The following is an 18065-nucleotide window of genomic DNA, read 5'->3' as shown; positions in this document are numbered from 1 at the left end:
TTTAAATCTATAAAGCATTATTCTATTAATTGGGCCCCAGGATGTTTGCTTTTCTTTTGGGGTGTCCTCTTGTTCCCTAATCATATGCCATCTCTCACTGTGTTTGTGCTGGAATGCCAGTGCTTTAGTGTCACTTGTCTCTGTGTATCCTTATGGGTTTTTCCCCCTCATTATCCTAGCAGCCCAGACCATGCTGAGATTCACTCTAGCGAGGGAGAGTGATCTAATTGGCAGCAAGGATCATTCTAATTTACTGACTTTTTACCTTTCCTCTTTCTCCTCTTTGCTTTTTTGTTGCCACTTTTCACCTGAGAAATGATTAGAAAATATAAGTAAAAACTCCATGTAGTTTGCTATGGCAAGCATGCTTTTTTCTGTCTTTCTTTTTTTTTTATTTGAGCTTGTTACACCGATCACATTCGCCCAGGCAATTTGCCTGCTTGTCTGAGTCTGAGAAGGAAAGCTTATCTGCACTAACGCCCCATCGAGGCTGTGCGTCGTATCCAAATCGGCCCCTGTTAGCATTCAAATCAAGCGCCCCCACCTCTCCTTCCTGTTCTACCTAGCTCTCGTGCCCCTTACTATCGCCTCCACCCCTTCTTGCCTGTCAACACGCCAGATTTGCTTGGAGGAAAGGGAGGTTGGGGAGGGAGAGAAAGCCCAGGCTATTATTTAATGAGATCAAGAAGTGCTACGAGGATGCTGTTTACTCTAAGGAAAGGGGGAATCACTGGGTTTCTTTCTCATCTTTCTCCTACTCTTCAGTAGATGTGACTGCAACCCCTTAACAACCACTATTTTATAGAAGAAGTGAGCATTCTGACAAGGTACGACTTCTTGTCAGAAAACAACTCCCATTCCCAACAGCAGGTCTATCAAAACAACACGCTAAATGGACTAGCACTTATATAGTATGTTTCTAGTCTCACTGACCAAACTACAAGAGCCACATTCACCCATTCACACAGTGCTTCATCGATCATACACCAGTGCTACTGTGGGGTTCAGCATCTTATCCAAGGACACTTCGGGATCGTGTAACAGCCCTTATGAATAGTGAATGACCGACTGTACATCCTGAGCCACAGCTACCTGAAGAAACTTGATTGTACAAGCCCTGGACAAATTGCAGTGTGATTGCTGCGGTCTTCTTTTTGCGGTTCGTGGGATTCTGCTGTGGCTTGTACCTTTTATCAGATGTACAGGAGGGGCTCAAAGTTGAACCTCTGCTCTTGTGACTTTGGGGTAGGTGTGAGCAAAGGAGAAGGGAGAAGGAAACATCCAAGAGCTTATTTCCCACAGCAGTATGAGTGCACCAATTCATGGTTCGTCATGCTTTATCATTATTAGATGACATAAGCTGATGGATCAAATGGGAGTTAAGTCATACATTATCCTTGGTTATTTGGGTTTTTGTTGTAGCTTATTCAGTTTGCCTTATATGTGTCAAAATGGGGAACAGGATGCTAATAATGAAAGTTGAGTAACAGCTGATGCTTCAGACTCCACATCTCTTTCCAAAATACTGGAGAAGTTGGATATCAAACTTCCAGATAGGGCTTTACTACCTCAGCATCAGCTCCTCTGAATCAAGTAGAACGTGCCAAAGCCAGACAAACTACTCTCTGATTGCTGGATCATTCTGTGAGCTCACTTACAGCCTGTATATTTTCTCAGAGGAGCCCGAGATCGCACCTTCAACCCTACGATTATTGAGCAGGGGAACTCATAGCATATGCTGGGTAACACAGTAGTTTGTGCATGTGCACTGAAAGTAGCTCGCGTATAATTGCTGCAACTGTGATTTAACATGACCTTTTACCTGCTCCGGCAGATACAACAAGGTTTTTATAGCGGCTCCGTTCCCACAAGTCATCAGCGTTTCATTGTTCATGTGATTAGACACACAGCGGAGGCCAAGCATCACAATTGCTATCTGTTTCGCATGAGCAGCCATTAAGTCATCATCGCCTCACAATGACCTATGATTTCCAGTAATGATTTATGATTTCAGTGAGTCATTTTCTACGAGTCTCTTTTAGTTAGAGATGCAATTACTTGATCGTACTTTATCTTGAAGTTACTTGTAAATTAGAGTCGGTTTCAAAGTTCCTGCTGCGATACAGTGCAAATATAAAATGGGGAGGGAAAGAAAGCGTTCATTAAAGCGCCTAACGCACCAAACCTCAAAAGAACTTGACAGGAAAGAGCAAAAAAAAGAGAAAAAGAAAAGAAAGGAGGGTGGTGGGGATGTGTCATGAAGACGAGGAAGGCGAGGGAGGGGGGGTATGCTTTGATCAGGAGCACTCCTCATAGCTCTCCTGTCTTCTTACACATCCATAATATATCTCTGCACACATTCCAGTCTCTTATTAACAAGGCAGTGCCATTTCATCCCGGAGGCAGGTATTGAATTTTCAAAAAAGGTAGAAAAGAAAGAAGGCAAATTTGAAACACGCTCTGCTCTTGTCTGAGGAGTAAAGAAAAAAACGCACACAAAAAACAAAGCGAGACGCACAAAGTTTGCGATTCAATATATACACTCCCGCTTTAAATTAAATTCATCGATGTTGCTTGTAACAAAAGCGGGGATAATATCAGACATTGGTAAATATTTATTCTAAAAGTGGCGGGCTTAGGAAATGAGAGGGCTGCCGATGCCGCGCTTCTCTCTCATGGGAAAGCATGTTTGTCTGTGACAGTCATAAATATGTATCATGCTGTGAGAAGACAGCGATTGTAATCTCACGGCTGCCTTTTGTTGAGCATATGAGGCCCGAGAAAAGCCCCCGTTGATGGCGCACAAAGGCAAAATTAAAAGTTGCACCTTCTCCTCGGATTGGGGTACGTCGCTCAGCGCCAAGTGGCGTGCTGCTTAATTAGGATGGAAACAAATTCCTCACGAGGGAGGAATACCCCTCTTCCCTGCTCTCACTTGGTCTAATTTATGGAAAGGTAAATATTCAAGGGTCGCTTTTCAGCCGTGCCGATTAAAGCATGCTTGAGCGTAGCGACACAGAATGCGTTGTGAATGCAAAGCTTCTAATCCAATTCACACTACTCTGTGAAATGAAACTTGTTTGTACTAGTAGATAGCTGTGGCAGTGCATCTTTACCCAGGGGTGTCAAGTAGTTCTTCAAAACTCAGAATAACTAGGCAGCGCTTGTAAAAGTGCACCGAAAGCCACTTGAATAAGGTGGCCTGTCATTTGTGATGCACTCCAGTGTACTGTAGCGGCGAGCACTGTGACGTATTAGCGCTTGACAGACGTGCTCTTCAGTGCAAGAGCCCCTTTTGCTTTTGACTAAAGCTTGTTTTTATGTCTGCCCCTTCCTGCAGCTCTGAAGGATCCCTGTACCGAGGTGGCCTGCAGCTACGGCAGCACCTGTGTCCAGTCTTCAGATGGCTTGTCGGCAAAGTGCATGTGCCCCCTCGGCTGCGAGGGCAAGCCCAAGCAAGTAGTGTGTGGTAGTGATGGAAAGGACTACGTGAATGAGTGCGAGCTCCATCAGCATGCCTGCAAGAACAAGAAGAACATTCGTGTGCAGTACCAAGGACACTGCGGTAAGCTCTCGTTGTGTTTTCTGTGTTTCTGTTTTTTGTAACACTGATTTTGAGCACAGGTAATATTGAAGAGTTCCCATCACAGTTTATTTTCTTTCCCAACCCAACTCTGCCCTATTTCTTCTTCTTTTTCTGTAGCAGAGAGATATCCCAGAGTCACACTATCAAATATAAATTGCTGCAAAATATGGAAATACAAAAAAAACCCTGATAGTATCAAAAATTACATTTCCAATAGTGAAAATGTCATTTTTGTTGAGATTTTTTGTTTTAAATTGTCAGAAAACCTTTTCTTCCCTTTCCACTGTTTCCTACCTCTTCCTTTTGTGTTCCTCTATCACATACCCTGCTTATTTAAGGCACACCTCTACTCTAATTCTCTAATTCATTCAGGTTGCTTTTCCCCACACAGGTTCTCCTACGGTGCAGATTGATGTTTTCTTTAAATAGGTTTTAAGAGCAGTTTTTTTGTGTTGTTTTTGGCTCATGCTTGTTCTCATCAGGCAATTGTTGTTTACTCTCAAGGTGCTCGACTATTTAGCTCTTTTTATTCTGGGGCGAGGAAGACGGAGGGAAAGACTACAGATAGTAACTCTGTCTTTTAGCAGCAGGAGCCTCCAGGAGACAGAACGGGTGGTAGGCAACGAGAGATGGATGTGTTTGTCCACAGGCAGAAGGTTGGTCATATAAATCCAACGTGAGTCGGCCAAAGTGACCCGGGTTGCACCGTCTCCCCTGGGGACGGCGTCAGCTCAGGGGACTGGTTGGCCCTGATGGTGCTTTAAATCTTCCTGCAGCCATTTCAACTGAGCATTGGCTATTTCAACTTGCTAGCCCGCGCCAGGCAAATGCTGTTGATTTATCTGCACTGCTAGTTTTTACAGAAAACAGCCTATTCTTTTTGTAATCACCCCACTTGCTCAGCTAGAGGAAAAGCATGGACTCTAGAAGCTGTTCTTCTCGCTTAATGGGTAGTAATGGTCTTTCTCTCAGATAATGGTCTGGCTGGCGGGTCAGGCACTGCGTCATGCAGAGACGCTGCGTGCATTACGATAAAACCCCTGTTTGCTCAGTTGCAAGTCTCTGCAAGCCTTTGTATTGTGCACACAGAAAACAATCCGAGGCCTGGCCTATGGTCACTCCGCCTCCCACCCCCACGCAGCCAAAGCACTCCGTCCCTTTTTCTGTCCCAGCATTGTCACTCTTTGTATTGCTGCCAGAGGTCTCTGGAAACCATTCTCCCTTATTCTCTGTTTCTCATTCTCTTTCTACTCCTTTCCCGATGATAGGGTGTTTCATCCTTGGTGTGTTTTGAATGACTCGCCGGCAGCTTGGCAGTGATTTAATATGTCACGGTGCTACATAAATCCTTTGTCTTCCCACATGCTGAAAGCGTGGCGAGCAGGATAAAGCCTGGGCTCCTGTTTCAAGGAGTAACACCCCCATCACACACATCCACAAACCAATTCCATTATGATCACGGACTGATAGGGCCAAGCGTGCCAGACCAACACTCCCCTGGAAGGAAGGAGGTGCGAGAGAGCAAATCAAACCGATCGTCTCTTCATCTGTTTCCTTGTCTCCCCTTCACATCCAAGGTCCTACTCTGAGCTGCTCTCAGCTGCCGGGCCACTGATAATATCTGTGAAGCAGATATTCCTCTTCTCTTCTCTTCTCTTCTCTTCTCTTCTCTTCTCTTCTCTTCTCTTCTCTTCTCTTCTCTTCTCAGCTGACATATCATAGCTATAAGACTGTTCGCCGCTAATTAAAAGATGACTTACCAACACTTTATCTAACAGGACTTAAAAAGTTTTCTTTGAAAGGAGTTGCCAGTTTGAACACAATTAATCCAGACTGTGCTGCTTTTTTCTTTTGCCAGTGAAGCGTTGTTCACTTTTTTTCCGCAGAACCAAAAATGGTCACAGATGTTTTAGATTATGTTCCCTCGGAGTCTAATTACAGTTTTTCACAAATTCTAAGACACACTTCCTGAAACCTTATGGCCTTTTCTCCAAGCTTTAAACACGAGAACCAATTTTGAAACTACTTTCATAAAACCTTTGACTCTTCTAAGAAAAAACACACACACACAAAAATGCATGAAAAGCTCAAAACTACACAATATTTTTAGATAATTCGCTGTCAAAAATAATAACACTACTGAGCATTCATTGCACAGTACAACAGAAATGAGAAAACACAATCTCAGCTTTCTGGTAATTTCTTGAAGTATCGTCAGAAATAGTTCTCCAAACTCCTTGAAGGACATTCAAAGCTCCTCTTTGGATCTTGGTTTGTTTTGTTCTTTGTTTGGCATCATTGTCGTGCTGAAAAATTAAGTTTTTCCAAATCAGATGCTTTCCACGTACATGGTGAATCAAAATCTCACAGTACTTTCCTGTGTTCATAGTTCCATCATTTGTTGTTAAGATCCTCGACGACACTGGATGAAATGTGGCACCAAACCATGACAGAGCCGCCACCATATTTTACAGATATATGTAGAAACTCATTGTTGCACCTTTATCCTGACCCATCTACATACATACAATGATTTAAACCAAAATTTTTTTAGTTTGTTAGTTTGGGTTCACCACTCTGTGGGAGCTTTGGTCCCTGTTTCTGTTGCTTTAGAATTGAGACCATTGAGACTATTTCTGATGAGGCTTCATTGAACAGTGGATGGATCAACTGTTCAATGAAGATCTAGACCAGGGGTGGGCAACTCCAGGCCTCGAGTGCCGGTGTCCTGCAGACTTTAGATCTGCCCTTGATCCACCAGATGATTCAAATTGCTAAATTACCTCCTCAACATGTCTTGAAGTTCTCCGGAGGCCTGGTAACGAACTAATCATTTGATTCAGGTGTGTTGATCCAGGGTGATATCTAAAGCCTGCAGGACACCGGCACTCGAGGCCTGGAGTTGCCTACCCCTGATCTAGACCTTTAGATGGATCAACTAAAGGTCTAGATGCTTTCAGGGCCTCTGTCAGGCCTTTGCTGAAATATTTTTTTACATCTGCGAATTGTTCTTTTGGCATCCACTTGTATAGTTTCCTCAACTAAAAAGCTCAAATGTGTATTTTTTTTTTTTTAATGACAAAAAAAAAGGTCTGGCCCCTTGGAAGCAAAATTGAACAAAAGACTTTTGAACTGTACCATAATTGTAAGAAGTAAGACTCATAAAAGCAATATTAGCTCTGTGTGTGAAAAATACCAAAGGCGGTAGTTTCTCGAGTAAGTCGTAGCTGGCGATGTATAAATCTCCTACTAGAGGTTTCTTCTATTTGTTTTCATATTGCAGAAACATGGTCTATCACAGCTGCTCAGCAAAGATCATTGAAAATGACTGCTCTAAATTGTGCTCGTTCTTGTAGTCCTCCTCCTCCGCCTCTCAGCTTGTTGCCTTTCATTGTTAGTATCAACCTTCCACTTACCTTTGCTACCTGGCATATACAAGTTTCATTACATAATTAGCAGCAACTATTCACATATTTGAGTCACTGTATTTAAAAAAAAGAAAAACTACATTTCTGCTGTAGCTGTGTTTAATCTCTGCCTCCAGTGGTTAGTATTATGCATCACAGGTGCATCACTGTGGTGAAGTGTGAGAATTTCAGATTCAGAGAAAAGATTAAACGAGATCTGCAAATTGTGTCTAACTAGGTGAAAACTGTTCTGTCATTTATTCGATAAATGGAAGTTTGATAGCATGATTCGGAGAATGGGATTCTGTGCTTTAGCAAAAGTGACAAACTGTAATTCCTTCCCTGTCGTATTGTACTGTATGTTATGCTGTACTGCAGTACACATTCTTCACTCTTTCTCCACAGATCCGTGCAAAAACGTTTTGAACTGCCGCGTGGAGCCTCTCACCCGCCAGCCACTGAAATTTGTGCCACTCGAGTTGTGCCCCCTAAGCGATGAGCCTCTGTGTGCCAGTGATGGCCGGACGTACCCCAGTGAGTGCGCTATGAGGGCGACGGGCATCCAGAAAGGTGTCACGCTCAGAAAGATCCATGCAGGACAGTGCACAACGCTGGGTAAGGCTGAAGCTTGTTGTCTTTAAAGTGTGCAACCCTTTCAATACAGATCCCAGAACATCTTGGAAATACATTTAGTGATGCAAGGGATAAAAATACTCAAATGCCATGACTTATATAAAGGATTCTTTTATGCTGCGTGAAACAGAGATTTAGTAGACCTTGCCCTTCTCTCCCTGTTAATAATGTAAAAAAAAAAAAATGCAACATAATAAGATGAGATGAATTCAAATATTGTAATTTATCTGTGTGCAGGTATTACAGGGAGTAGCCATTTGTCTGTCTAGGTCAGAATTGTTGAACATAAGGCTCCGGGCTCTGAATCTGTCCAGCAAAGACTTCAATCTGGCTCACAGTTTCTGGTTTTGGAAAATCTGAAGGAGGGCATAGATTCTGGATTTTTTAATGAATTTTAATCGTTTTTACTTTAGCTGTTCTTGCTCACAGAGACCTCCCCCACGGCCAAAGGTTTGTATTCTTTCACTATGAGCTATAGAAAGTTCAGTTTCTACATTTCTTTCATTTCTACAGCAGCATTTATTTATAGTGTAGAAAAAGTAAGAGAAATTCTTAAAGTTGAAGTTTCATATATTAAGAAATCTCCTGCATTAAATGTGTAGTTAAATGAAAGAGCAGTTTCACTGGTCCGGCCCACTTAAGATCAAAACTGACTGCGTGTAGAATGAGTCAGACATCCCTGCTTTCGTGGTATTTGTAAAATTCAACAATATAATATCTTTCTATATTGGTATGTGACTATGCAGAAGCTCTCTTAAGTCTCATTTGTAGTCTGTTGTAGGCTAACCAATCGTATTTGAGCAGCCTTGACACGGTGTCTTAAAAAGAGCAGACTTGCTGTAGATCAGGGGTGGGCAACTCCAGGCCTCAAGGGCCGGTGTCCTGCAGGTTTTAGATATCACACTGGGTCAACACACCTGAATCACATGATTAGTTCATTACCAGGCCTCTGGAGAACTTCAGGACATGTTGAGGAGGTCATTTAGCCATTTGAATCACCTGTGTTGGTTCAAGGACACATCTAAAACCTGCAGGACACCGGCTCTCGAGGCCTGGAGTTGCCCACCCCTGCTGTAGATGCTGCATCTACAGCAGGTTCTAGCAGTAGGAAAAGTGACATAAATTTAATTGTCTTGTGTATCTACTGATATTTCAAGACTTTACTTTACTTACTACACAACTGTCTGCTTGATTTCAGAATCTGCATGATGGGAAACTTTGTTTGCAAATGTATTACAAGGGCCGACTAATATTAATAGTGAAGTCTGTGTTTCAGTCTGGACAAACCACTCTATTGAAACCCCAGCAAGAAAAAGGACAACAAGGAAAGCAGCCAGTGAAAATGTTTGGCTTGTCGGGGTTATATATGCGTGGTATATATGGTATCAGTGAAACCTTGCTATCGTATTACCATATATTATGCAAGAATTGAAATACTTTCAGCCAATGTTTTAACACATACAGGTCGACTAGCATCAAAATCAAACTTTAAAGCTGTGTTCCAGAGATATAAATTACTGCCGGGTCTCGGGGTCTGTATTGTATCCATGCTAGCACTAGCCTCCTCCAGCCTGATAAGAGCCCCCAGGGCTGTTATCTGTGCTATTACAACATGAGGTTTAGGCCGTAGTCAACAAAGAGCTGTCAGCCTTTACTGTATGTCTGATAGCCATCGGAGGAAATCCAATTTTCCTGGTGTGTTGTTACTGAAGTCCCACAAAGCTACAGCTCTACGGGTTTACAGCAGTAATGTGCGGAGACCCCCACACATATATTAAAACCCCCTGACAACACCAAGGACAGATCACCGCAGGACGTCTTTTGGTATGGTCAGCAACGGAGGCTGATACAGCCTGGTTCTTCTCTCTGCTCCGCTTGACAGGCCGATGTTAGCGTCAGGGCTTAAAATTGCCCAAATCCCAGCCTAAGTAGCGTTGTGTGTGCTGTATGAGAGTGTGTGTGCATGCAGACATGTTCATGCATGTGAGCAATGGGATGGACTTTTTTTTTCTTCCTTTTTTCCTCCCTCTCTTTCTGCTGTGCCTTTTCAAATGAAAGAATAATTCAATTTGAAACAGAGATCCATGAAATCATATCCCTAAGCAAATTACAAATTGGTAACTAATGAAAATGGCCATTTCGACTTGTAACCATGACATTGCACATCCTTGTACCCCTTTCAGTCTGATACAGCGCCGATGTAATTAAGTGTGGCATGACAGGCTTTTAAAGAGAAGAGAAGAAGGAATTGAATTGGTGTACAAATTTGATCCACTGATCAGGAATGGAATAAATTCAAGTGCCTCCAGAACAGAGGCTTGCCTCAAATTGAATTTTCTCACTTCAGTGGCAAATTTGCCATTTCACATTACCAGTATTTCGCTTTTTCTTAATTTCCACAGTAGATTTCTGCTTAGTGAGTCAAAATGGTATGACTTTAATAGTTTAGACTTAAACATGACCCTAAAATGAAATTCATGATTATTCTTTTTGTTAAAGTTTTTGCAAAACTTTATTATTAAAGTTAGAGGGGAGCACAGGCATGCTGATGGAGGAAGGTTTTGGGGGGGTATTTGCAGTCTTATTAGGTGTCCCTTCATAGTGCAGGCTACTAGATTTGCTTATTTTTTGCTAGCGGCAAACCAGAAAACTAAATGGAAAAATGGAAATGGAAAAAACAGGCCATTTTTTTCTTTTTAAATATCATTTTTTGGGGGCATTTTAGCCTTTATTTGATAGTAGAGAGCTGAAGATAAACAGGAAAGTTGAGGGAGAGAGAAGGGATGTGCAGCAAAGGGCTGCAGGTCAGTCTTGAACTCGTGCTGCTGCGCTCTAGCCGTGTAACATATGGTCACCCACTCACCCACTGAGCTAAACTGGCTCCCAAACAAGCTTTTAAACTGCAGCGAAAGCTATAACTATTATAAAAAAATATGTCTAATAACTCCTCTGGTACTCACTCTCATTCATCCAGCCACTACTCTTGGCTTTAGCTATCATTTCTAGTCGATTACTCCCTGTAAAATGTAATGTGAACTTACTTTGTGGACAGTTTTGTTGCCTAATGTGCGTAGAACAGATAACCTGATGTAACAGATGGTTTGTTGCACAGAACCATCTGGGAAGCAATCCTTGTTTGTTGTAGGGAAGAAAACAGCACAAAAAATACACAGCGGATGACGAGATGAACCTTCTGTATGTCAGTGTCTAGTTCAGGCGAACGTCAACCAGTCACATCAACAAACCGCAGCTAGAATCACAGTAACTTTGTAAGAACGTCTTCTTCTTGCTCATACAAAGCTGATTGGTTCAAACCACTGCAGTCACCTGGCAAGACTGGGTCTTTTGTGATTGTGTCTTTTAAGAATCCAGCATCCAAGAAAGGTTATGTAACAAATTAAGCATCAAATAATCTACTTGACAGGAACAAATGTGGTCCGACTTCTTTTTAAGCACTACTGCCTTACGCTGGTGTGTTGGCTGATCTGAGCATGTCATTTCTAGTCTATAGAATAACTGTATGTTCCAGCGTATGTTGTTTGTCAGAGATTGACAGCTAACATGGGCCTTCTGCAGATATACTGGAAGTATTGGCAAATAGGGTGCTGCAATCATTTTTATATATGCTGTAGAAAAAGATGCTTGGTGTAAGGACAAAATGCAATCATCACAGACTTTGCCCAACCCACTTTGTGCAGCACATGTAGCATGCCGGCTAATATATGAATCTCTGATGTGTTTCTTTCATGCATTTCTGCAAAAGCCTCTGCTAACATCACCTATCTCCATAAACAACAGTAAACATTCATATAATTACTACTTGGATGATTTATAGCCTGGTTTATGTCCTTATGGTTGTATCAGCAAGTTAACACAGCAGGAAGAACAACAGGTTGACACTTCTCTAGCTTCAATTTTTTGTTGTTGTTATGTTTGCTAAGTACCTCTTCAGTGCTTTCATCTGTGATGATCAGTCTGTCATGCTGTTACAAAATTGGCAGTTGGAAACTAAAAAGCCTAATCAGTCTCTGTACACATTAAAGGAAAAAAAATGAATAAATGAGTGAAAGCAGATGTTCACACATAGAGCAAAAAAGGGTCACTGAATGGTGGGTCTGAAAGGGGGGAAGGGTTAAGGTAAGGTTAAGGTAGGGTTATCCCCTGTACAATCCAAAGAAGCTGCATTGTTTTGTTTTTCTTGCAGACGAATGCAAGGACTGTCCCTTCTATGGTGTGTGTCTGGTGGAACAGCTGAGTGCCCGCTGCTCTTGTGATCCCATCGAGTGTGACGGCATCTACAAGCCTCTGTGTGGGAAGGATGGTAACACATACACCAATGACTGTATGCGACGCAAGGCGGAGTGCCTGAGCAAGACCCCCATCGCCACCAAGCACCTAGGACCCTGTGGTGAGTAGAGCTGGAGACTAGGAAAGGGTGGGTGGTGACCTGGTGGTTGGGATTCCTCCTTCTTTGGCTTTCGCACAAACCAGTGCTGAATCCCTGTCTTGGTGTGTCTTTCTCTGTGTATTTGTAATCCAATTTCAGTCTGTTTTTCCTGCTGAAGAGTCTAGGCTGATGGTACGTTCGTCTGTACTTAAAACTTTCCTGAAAAGTATCTGAAACGGTTGGGTGATGTCCTCTGAGTGGGGGAGGGGTGGGGTGTACATTCAGAAAGGATGGGTGTGCCAAAAAACAAAAACGGTGCCTTCAATTCGTCACCCATTCACCTCCCATCCATCTCCTCACCCCTGTCACGCTTCATCCCAGCATCTCAAACAGACAACCAAAATGAAACGCCACCTTCATGTTTCATTCATCCGCCCTCCGTCTTCTACTCCTTCACTGGTGCCAGTCTTCCACTTCAGTGGCTTTTGTCGTTTTTTCCTCCCTTGTCTTTGTCTTTTTGTCTTGTGTGCTCTTCTTGCATAAAAAAAGCTATTCTTTCTTGTTTCAGTGCGTCAGTCAGTCTGTCTGTCTATGTCCATTTGGCCGGCTTCCCGGTTGTCTGGCTGCAGGTGGCAAGTGGGGTCACCCAGTGGGCGACCTCATCAAGCGGATTCTGAGGGGTGAAGCCCTTCCCCTCGCTCCGTGCGGACCTAACAGGAGGGGTCTTGTACTGCTGTCTTTTTCCTCTCACTCTTTCTGTCTCTCTGTGTGTCTTTGTGGCATTAATGTCTTTTCCTTCTGTTTACCCTCCAGCAAAGATGTGATCCCTGAGGTTGGAGAAGTCTCCCTCTCTCCTCTCTGTGTTTTATTTTCAACCTAACCTGCCTAACCGATGCATACCTCTGGTTAATCTCCTATTGCATGTTCAAAGTGCACGCCAGATCCCAACCTAACAGCTTCCCAAACAATCCCCCCGCTCCATCAATCAGGATTGTGTCGTAAAAAGCTTGCAACAATGCACCAAACCACGTGTAAGCATGATTCCTGCAGTAGGGCTGGAGTTCAGCTGCATTTTAATGAAACATTTTATATCCTACAAGGTCTTGAAAATACGATCATTCAGGTATGTGAGGATTTAAAATTCATTTCTGGATTGAACAGAAACCCAGTGAAGGGCTGAAGTATATGGTAGCAGTAGTAGTAGTTCTACTAGTAGTAGTAGTAATTATAGTTTAATCATATTTTACACAGCTTTTTTTAGAATGTGTCATTTAGCTAGAAAATTAACATTTTGTGCAAATCTGCATTTATGTCTTCTAGAACTGATGTTGCTAAATCAGAAAAATGAAGCCACTCGATTTTGCTTTGGTATAGACACTGTCTAGCGGAGCGCATGTTAATTACACAGAGAACATCCTTAGTGAAAACATTAAAAGACTGAGGTCAGGGTGGCTGTATGTGTAGGTAACACAAGAGGTTTCTCCTGTTGTACATCAGCTTCTTAACGGTCAACACCATCGCCACAACCCTGCCTATCCTTAACCATCCCCTTCACTTTAGTTTACTTGCTATAATTTCTCTGTTAAGCTTAAACCATCTCACAGTGGCACAGATATTGTGAAAAATAAATGATTTTCAAAACATTAAACACTGTAATTGAACAAAATCCGATTTAATGCGGAGCTGCCCTATATCAACATTCTTGCTGGTGAAAGTCTGCCAGCTGAATGTATTGTGAATTGCTCTTTGTTAATAAAAGAAGAATGAAGAGATTTGTTAGCCTCTAAGCTTAGTGAGCCAACCTTAAGCTGCACACACTTCATTCAAGGTTCGGTGTGTAAAGCAGGTTGGCAGGATTTCAACCGATATCATAAGATGTTCAAGGCCCATTCTGTTCTCGGCACTGACACGCTCTGTCTAGCGTGTTTCGTCGTGTTAAGGGGCTGATTTAAAGGGTTGATTCACCCAAATTAAGATGACATCTGTTTTAAAGCTGTAGCGCAGAATGCACCAATATTTTTAATCATGTGTCATTTACGTATCCGAGTGTCTCTGTGATCATTTTTAGAGGTGATTTGAAGACCTCGTCTTGAGTTAATCTTTTTCAGAGTCAGGGTTTTTTTTTTTGCTCTTTCCCATCACAACGCTGATAGCCCAGCATGCGTGATAAAGCTGGAGTAATCTGCTCATGCTTTTCGGTGTGACATTACCTCAAACAAGAAATCCGCCCAATAGACGCGTTGTGTAATCACGTTCAGAGTTGCTGTCCGCATTTTTATTGTTGTTGCGACAGAGGCCGATAAAACGAGAGAAATCCGTCCATCCTCTAGGCACTGGGGCGAAGCTGAATACCAAAGTTATCTCCAGTCGTCAGCGTCAGGAGACACCAAAACTCATTTGCATTATTCGGCCGTCTGAGCTGTGAATAAATTAAATAGTGGAAATGGCAGCGCGAGCGCTTATATATTTTGCTCTGTTTCATTATTTCTGGCAAATGCTGCCTCAGTTCAGCCCCCTCCCCTCCCCTCCCTCGTTTGTTTCGCTATTTTTTTTTCCTCCCTCCTCGCTCTTCATCCTTTCCTCCCTTCCACTGCGCATCGCAGCCGTCAGCGGATGGTAGTATGTTTCTTTAATGCATTTTTATTGACATTTGCATATTTTTCAAAACACAGCGCCACAAACGCCACCGCCCCCCGATACGGTTTTAATTAAACATCAAAAGAGGCAAGCCTAGGTGCCCACTGAGACTGTTGGTTTAGTCAGACAGATGATATGCATGCAAGGAGTGTGTGTGTGTGTGTGTGTCGGTGTTTCCATGTGTTTAATCACATTAGAACTCTCACTCTTAATTTTTCTTTTTCTTTCTTTCTTAAATGAAACTACATTCAACCTTGTAGCGTGTCGATCTCTCACTGTAAAAAAAAAAAGATTCACCTGACAGATGCACATAATTTAAGGATGTGAGCATCTTCCGAACTGACTTCCAAAGCACTGAGTTCTCTTAAAAATCAATCGATAGCCTATCAGAACGCACGTACCAACACACTTGCAGCCATGACAGTACTGTCAAAGGTCAAATCAGAATGAGAGCTGTGTCAAACAGTCCCACGCACTCAGTTGCCCACCATGTCAAGATTATAGGCAAAGTTTCATGTATCTGATCAATTAAATGAGTGGTATTTAATAATTTTTGAGCTTTTTCATTTCATTCTCTTGTTTCACTGGTCGAGTGGTGGGTTAGGTGGAGTGATCGATCACTCTGCCAGCTGTCAAACGGATGAAATTCTCCAGTTTTGACACAGTCATAAATCTCTTCTCATGTGGGTGACAGCCCTTAATGTCACCCCTCCCCTGCCGGTACTCACCCGCACAATGGATTGTGCTGTAAAGAAACCCAACATGTCTATAACGTCCTGACGGCTGTCCTCCCTAGGGGGAAAAAACCCCAAATTGATTGATATCCAAACCTTCAATTTAGAGATGAAGACACCACGTGACGTTTAGCTGATTTACTTAAGTCCAGACAGAGTCACAAATCTTCCAGATGTCTGTAAACACGCGAATGACTTTTGCTGGAAATGAATCAGAGTAGACTGCTGGGAAGGAGGACGGACAGGTCAGCAGCCTTCGAAACATAAGAGTCGTTTGGCACCAACAGAGGAAAAGATCTATCAACTTTTAAAGAGGTTCAATTATTTACTGGACTTTGTGTGACTTATTCATAGACCAGGTTGCTGTTCTACAGTACACACACACAAAGTTTTAATAGCAGGTTAAAACATAATTGCAACCCCGACGTGCAGTCGAACTTGCCTTCATCCGACGTTTGAATAAAATGCAAGAAAATGTCTGCAGTGGTTAATTTGAGATTGATTGTAAATCTCCACAGATGGCCTCTATTAAGTGTTTCACACTACACAAGAATATTTTTAGGCTAATGCAAAGAAATCCTGTTTTTCTTCCCCTCTGTCCTCTATGATGTCAGCACAGCAGGCTATCGGCAGAAACTAAGCAAGGAAGTGTGCATGTAGCGTGGTCTGTTGTTGCAGAAATGTTCTTGTATTTTCAGCTATACTTAGAGGACCGAGCAATGATGGGAGACTCTTTGATGTTTGAGTCTATTGTATTCTGATTCTATAAAATTTCCCCATTGATAAAGGTGATGTGAAATAACAGAGCAACTTAAAGTGCTAGCTCCTGTATTTACGAAGTATATTTGCTATGCCTTTCTGCCAAAAAAGACACTGAGTCAATCTGAAGCTGAAAACCAAAAAAGCAACACGAGACAGCCCATTAATTGGAAGAAAATATCTTTTCAACAACTTTTTTTCCCCACATAAATGATTGTGCTTGTTAAAATGCCTTTAAAAAAAGGAATCTATTTATTTGATATGAGGGAACCAGACTGTGTGTAAAATTAATTACTTTTGCAGTGAAAATGCATAATTAAATCTTTGCCTTCTCGCCTCTATCTTGGCCCAAAGTTGCGCTGCAGCTTACTTCCTGCCCAGCGGGCATGCTATTTTGGTGCATATTCAGTAGTAATCAATGGAAAAGACTACAGGAGTGCATAGCTGCTCACCACAGGTCCCTGGAGCCCGTTCATGTACTAGCCTCACGTCTGGTATTAACAGAATACGAAGTAGAGAGGGCCCTCTGAATTGGTGGTTATGTTGTTCATAAAACAAAAATACAAGCAGCAGTGTTGCTTTTTAGCACATAAAGGAGGATGATTCAGTAAAATCAGTAACACAAGACAGCCTATTAGAAACACACGCACACATAAACAAGGAGTGAACAAATGAAGGAGCTGGTTTTGAGGACACAAAATCTTTATCCGCGGCTCTTTTGTCATTTCGTGTGTACACAGCTGTGTGCGAGAGAGCGAGCGAGCGCAATCACAAGTGCAGAAAAGCTCACGCAAGTGCAAGTTGCTTGAAATGTGTTGCCTGTCGCCTCTGGAGGTTAACACAAAATCACTCAGTGGAAGACACATTGTCATTGACAAAGAGCTCTGCAAAGCAGGAAAGAAAAAAATCTGTCACCTTAGGTGTCAAGACTTTGTGCAGAATATTTTATCATTTGCATGTTTATTTGATGAGCATCTCCCCCCTGCGCGTTTGTGATTGGACTAACAAACAGTCGCGAAGCCTGAGTGTGTAAGTCAGCCTGAGATCACCAGTGCTGTTATTGCTAATCAAGTTAATTAGAGGAAGTGCCGCGGGAGCCTGATTGACGGCAGCTAGGGACCGCCGGTCCACTTACTGCGGCCCGCAGGCTGTCATTGAGCAGAAATTGCAGAGAAATGTGGGTCAACGGGGTGTCAGAAGTGACTTGAGGCGGGCTTGGTGTTCCGTTGGGGTGTGATCAGCCATGCAGTTCTTCCAATTTCAACAGTTTTCTTTTCATTTTTTTAAAAAATGTCTTCCTAGGCCTTCCTCGTGCTGTAGCTCCTGATTTGATTGGAGATGCAGTAAGTGAAGCGAACTGGTGTGCCGTTTTTTCTTTACTTTTTTAAACTTCCTGCAACATACACACCCTAATGACTAGATCACCACCTTTTTTGGATTAGACTAACAATATTTGCGTATCATCTCACCTCTGACGGATATATCTCAAAAGATCAGGGGATCCCAGCTTGTGTCCCCTCCCCGTGTTATTTTTGCTCGTCTCTATTTTGAAGAGCAACACATTCTTAGTTGTACAAGCACAAAGAGGCTTCGACTCACCTCCTGCCTGTGATAAGTATTCAGTGGTAGACAGACACAGCCTGCGGGTATGCCTTTTGCTGTATGCTAATATAGCCTTTTCTCTGCACCTCCCTCTCCCTCGACTAATATGATACATAAATGTTTTTAATGTGAGGGAGGTAAAGGGAGTCGGATCAAAGCCCTGGCAGTGGAGACACACAGAAGGCGGGATTTTGCTGCAGATTGGCTGCACCCTATTGGAATCCTGTGTTGTAATGGGTTGCAGTTGTAGGTGATTATTCCTGCCAGTTGGCCACTGCAAGCATCACCTGGATTACACTGATTCACTGCCCTGCATAATA

The 18065-nt window shown here is 42.6% G+C and overlaps 1 protein-coding gene across 8 annotated transcripts in view; it reads left to right on the top strand.

Annotated features, from left to right (window-relative positions):
• agrn (agrin) overlaps window positions 1-18065 on the top strand; it is a 259725-nt gene that overhangs the window by 162982 nt on the left and 78678 nt on the right. For all 8 annotated transcript variants that reach the window (XM_040013639.1, XM_040013642.1, XM_040013641.1 and 5 more), the window contains 3 exons: window positions 3341-3565; window positions 7399-7608; window positions 11831-12034. In XM_040013639.1, the coding sequence (XP_039869573.1) occupies window positions 3341-3565; window positions 7399-7608; window positions 11831-12034 (639 nt within the window). The remainder of the gene's footprint in view (window positions 1-3340; window positions 3566-7398; window positions 7609-11830; window positions 12035-18065) is intronic.

The sequence above is a fragment of the Simochromis diagramma genome, unplaced genomic scaffold, assembly GCF_900408965.1.
Source record: "Simochromis diagramma unplaced genomic scaffold, fSimDia1.1 OVJJ01000705.1, whole genome shotgun sequence".
Lineage (NCBI taxonomy): Eukaryota > Metazoa > Chordata > Actinopteri > Cichliformes > Cichlidae > Simochromis > Simochromis diagramma.
This window is presented reverse-complemented; position numbering and strand designations above follow the sequence as displayed.